Genomic DNA, 4,658 nt, shown 5'->3' on the forward strand with positions numbered 1-4,658 from the left:
GAGGATGTGAAGAATTCATAGCTTTAATAACAGATTAGTTAGGGGTGGGGATGCTAGCTTCTTTCTCATCTGTGCCTTTCTCCAAAGGCAGAGTTTCCCTTCTCCTAAGATCCAGACAACCCCCATTTCATTTCTGAACCAAGAAAAAACACATCTTACCCACTTTTATTTATCAAATAGACTCCATCCTTAATCATTTCCTCCTCTTTCCAATAGAAAATATTGTTGGATTTTTAAATCTCTCATAGGTAATGATCATGTCTTCCTCTTTCAATTCTTTCCTCTTAAAAGTCTCAACCCTTAAGTTTTCTACTGGTCATCAAGACCCCTGTAACCTCTGCATTTGTTGGGATGATTTCAGGAGTAGATGGACTAGAACAATCACTTATCATAACTGGGACTGGGAAAATGGACAAAGAACCCCTCTAGAAGTCTAGATTGCAGAAGCTTTGCCCAGAATCCTTATTCTGTGATCATTTCAGTCCTGGCCTGCAGCCTTATCTGACTCTGGTTAAATGTCATTATTTCATGTGTCTTCTAGTTCCCACTGTTTCCTTCAGTGAATCTTCATGTTCTTCCCTGCCTGTTTCTATCCCCTGATCATTTCAAACCAGTCATGGGGTTGCTGGCCTAGTTACTGAATGCAAAGCCACAGAACAAAGAGCCCAGACACAAGTGGGGCCAGGAGGGCTCCTGAGGAAAGAGGAACCCCGGCATCTGAGGGGAAGAGGTGCAGCTTTTCTAGGTCTGGCAGGAAAGCTCGGGCATCCTCCAAAGCTGCCTGAGCTGCCACAGTGAAGTTGGGATCACCAGAGATCAAAACATCAAAGACACAGGAATGGAAGTAAGCGTCTTCAACTGGCAGCCCTTCCTTGCACAGCTGTTTGGCAGTATCCATGGTTATAGCTCCCCGACGACTGCGTTCTGAGCGAGAGAGTCGCTGACTTGGGGGGCATCCCCCAACACAGAGCTGCAGGTCCTGCTCAGCTGAGAAGGCCCTGGCCACATCCTCTGCTACCCTGATGGAGAAGGAGAGCTGCCCAGCTGTCTGCCGAATGATTATAGTTGTGCCGATATAGGCAGCTCGGATCTCCACGTGATTCCCAGGGTTAGCAGTTCGAATGGATAAACTTGAGCCCCCAGGTCGGTCACCTCCATTGATAGAACCATCTTCGAAGGCTGCTGGAAGATTGTCCACCTCAGCCTGGTAGACCTTCTGATCAATGCATTCCTGCATGTTCTTAAATATAATGGTAAGCTGTGAGGGCAAGAGGGAAAACAGTTCATTTTGGGCTCAGTGCTTTTGTCCCCTTAACCACAGTCGGGCCTCACGCACAGTCAGGGATCTGATCTGGGCAGAGACGCCAGGCTTATGGTGGCCTTCCCTCACTCTGATCTCTTCCCTGCTCAACCCCTCCCTCTCCTTTTTGGTCTCAATCTCAGCAACTCACAGGAGAAAGAAAAGTTTCCCTTCAGGAACTCCTCAACCTAGGGCTCCTCAGCTCTCCTCTCAACGTTCTCTGGTGTTTTCTGCATTTGAGTGAAATTCCCAGCGAGGGAAAGTGACCTAAGGAGCAAGTGCTTGGTGGGAGGGAGTGGCGGGAGATGCGGGGGCAGTCGAGGAGTAAAGGGAATGGCGAGCGTTGCTGGGGGACAGTGGGGCGGGGAGGGAGTGGTACCGCGGGGCGACCATGAGAGGGTCTGGAGGACCTGCTGAGTCCCTGACCTTCCGGGTGGCGGTGGCGTTGGCCCCCGATGCCACGGGGGAGCTGGTGGCCTGGACAAAAAGGAAGTCATTATCCAGCAGGGGCCAAGCTCCTTGGACACGGCACGTGTGAAAGTGGTGGTGGAAGCTGCGCACGTGGGGGTCCCCGAAGGAGGCGCAATGCAGGAAGCCCGGGGGACGACTGTGCAGCCGGGAAAACTGGCCTTCATAGTCACAGGGGTCCGGGGCTGGGGGGCCGGAGGAGCGGACGGGGCCCGAGCCTGGGAGGGCGGGGCCGCGAGGCGGGGGAGGGGCCGTGGGGCCCTGGCGGGAGCAGTTGTGCTGGATCATCAGGTCCTCGATGCCGTGCACCGCCGAATGGAAGGCCAGGTCCCCGCGGCAGGTGCGGGCGGTGCGCCGGGTGCAGAGAGCGTAGGAGCGGAGGGCTCGACAGAGGCCGCCGGAGCCCACTCCACCCCGGCCCCCTCCTCCTGCTCCTCCTCCTCCTCCTCGAAGTGCTCCCGGTGAACCCCCACCTCTAAGGCTCAGGGTGGATGATACATACTCAGCATTGCAGCGGAGGATCTTGCATTGAGAATGAGCTGAGGACAAAGGGAGAGGATTGTGAGATGGCTCCTAGATTCCTGCTTAACTCTCCCAAATCTGATGAAGGGAGTTCAGCTGCTCCTAAAACCCAACTGATCCCGAGTTCCAGTTCTCTCCCCGGTCCCCAGCCCCCAGCTCCCTAGTTCCTGTGTTCACTCGGTCTTGCTAAAAATGTGTAAGCCCGCTGGATCTCTTCTCCCTGTGGATCAAGCGCTTTTCCAGTGCCCTTCCCCAAGGCAAATGGGAAATAAAATCTGTCTGAGAGTCAGGAGAGTGACTGGAACTCCCCAGCACCCATCCCTTCTCCTCACACATGCTCACCTGCCCACCCTTGCACAGCAGAGGACCCTCTAGGTTCCCCAGCCCTTCCCTAGCCCTTCCTTACCATGTCCACAGAGGAGCAGCAGGAGGGTGAGAGTGCTTAGAGTTGGGGGGTTGCCATGGGGGGACCGGCTTGGTTCCCCCATACCTATCCAGCCAGGTCCCCCCAGGCTCCGGCTCTTTCCAGCTGACGACCCTCCTACCTAGTGAATTTTGACCGGACCTCCTGTAAGGGACTGAAAAAAGAAATTTGGCTGGGCATGGGGAGAGAGAAGAGTTGAAGATCATTCAGGATGATGTGAAGAGAATCTGGGAAGATCAGGGAAAGGATGAGCGAGCGGTCAGGAGTTTGGGGAGAATGGGGCTCCCCAAACTGTAAGTGTGGCTGTTACGCCTCTGTGCCCTGCTCTTGTGGCCACTGTCAAGGTCCCTTATGCAATACCCTGAGGTGGGGGTGGGAGGAAAGTTGATTAGACTTGCGGGGCAGGGGGGGCGGGCAGAGTCCACTGTATTGCCCCATCCTGAGCTACCAAACAGCAGAAGTGTCAAAAAAGAAGGGATTGTGTGGATGGATCAGACCCCAGTCATCTCAGTGGGCTCCTCAATAGAATTAGGATCTGAAAATACTTCAGAAACATACCACTTATTTGCCCTTCCCCATCCAGAAGGGACACCCTCCAGGGGTCATTCATTTCTCTTCCTCCTTTGTGTCAGAACTTTTAGCAAGAAAGAGTGAGGGTAAAATACCCACTCCCTCTCTAGAACATCAGTATTCAAAGGAAAAGGGTCCGATCTCTTTCATCTACTTAGAGAGCTAAGATTATAATCCCTCTCTCTCACTAAATAATGGGATGAAAACCAAGCATGCCAATCAATATTTGTTTGGGCTAAGTCAACAGTTCTTGTATTTTTTTTTTAATTTTTTCCAAATCTGACTGAAGAACCACTCTTTTCATCTTCCCTTTGCAAATTCAGAAGTTCTCAGTCTTTTGATGAGGACAGGCCTTGGGGAGGGGCTAAGTTCCTCCAGCCAAACTCCCCTTTCTTGGGGTAAGGATATGAGTGGGGTCAGAGTCATGCAGGAGGGAGAACAGGGTGGTGAGACTAGAGTGTGGGGATAAACCATTTACAACAAGGAGTAGCCCCCACCATTGGCAGCCCAATGTGAAGGGCACTGCTGAGTTAGGGGCAGGGTAGAAGGGTACCAGTGACTAATCATCTAAGGCTAAATTTGGCCTTGGTGAGAAAACCACAGAATAGGGGATATGGGAAACTCCTAAAACTTCATCAGAAGTCTGAGGCAACAGGATAAGGAGAGAGCTAAAACGGCCAGAGGAGAGATGGAAGATTAAACTTCAAGAGGCCGGTGGCCAGCAACCAGTAAGAAATAAGACAGGAGAAATGGAGATGGGGCACCTTGGTATGAAAGAGATCCTAGCTTTTGGACCAGATACATTCAAGTAGATGTCATAATTTTCTGAAAGTCTAACTTCATTCCAAAAGCTTATTAAAGGAATTGCAATTTCATTTTGACTTACTGTTTCCAGAGGTCAAACATTACTCTGATATCCAATTCTCCAGCCATGACTGCCTACTCTGTCGGTCAGCTCCAGCCAGGGGATCCCCCGTCTCCTTCTCCATGTCTCCCCCAGGTCCCCACACCGGCTGCAATCTCACTGGGGTCAGGGAACCAGAGAAGGTTTGGCATGGGGGGAAGGGGGAGTAAATGGCTGGCCAGAGTACTGGACAGCTGAGCGGGGGAGGAGGTGGCTACTGAGTTGACTGTTTTAAAAATAGCTAAGTCCAAAATTCCAGGAGCGTTAGTGGGGGTAGGGTGTGGGTGGCGGGAGTGGGGAGGGTAGGAGGATTAGAAAGAATATGGAGTATGGGGTGCCAAGTGGGGAAGGGGGGGCAGAAATATCATAGGCAAGTCAGATATCCACTTCCAGGTTATGTGACTCTAGTCACTGCCTACTCCAGGCAGCCCTCCAGCATTCTCAGTGATGAGCTCCCAGCCTTTAAAAAC

At 52.0% G+C, this 4,658-nt stretch overlaps 1 protein-coding gene across 3 annotated transcripts; it reads right to left on the reverse strand.

The window, feature by feature from the left end:
• HJV (hemojuvelin BMP co-receptor) lies at nt 1-4,342 on the reverse strand. Of its 3 annotated transcripts, none has more exons than XM_006747183.3 (4): nt 4,171-4,342; nt 2,697-2,868; nt 1,727-2,307; nt 1-1,258 (listed from the first exon to the last, which is right to left on the reverse strand). In XM_006747183.3, exons 2-4 carry the CDS (start codon nt 2,776-2,778, stop codon nt 635-637), a joined length of 1,287 nt encoding a protein of 428 aa, XP_006747246.1. In that variant the 5' UTR covers nt 2,779-2,868; nt 4,171-4,342; the 3' UTR covers nt 1-634. The 3 variants fall into 3 exon arrangements, with proteins under 3 accessions (XP_006747246.1, XP_030873878.1, XP_030873879.1); XM_031018018.2 differs by having other exon boundaries at nt 2,697-2,886; XM_031018019.2 differs by lacking the exons at nt 2,697-2,868; nt 4,171-4,342 and having other exon boundaries at nt 1,452-1,813.
• Between the last annotated feature and the right edge of the window lie 316 nt (nt 4,343-4,658).

This window comes from Leptonychotes weddellii, chromosome 4 (assembly GCF_054177405.1).
Source record: "Leptonychotes weddellii isolate Sample4059 chromosome 4, ASM5417740v2, whole genome shotgun sequence".
Classification (NCBI taxonomy): Eukaryota; Metazoa; Chordata; class Mammalia; order Carnivora; family Phocidae; genus Leptonychotes; species Leptonychotes weddellii.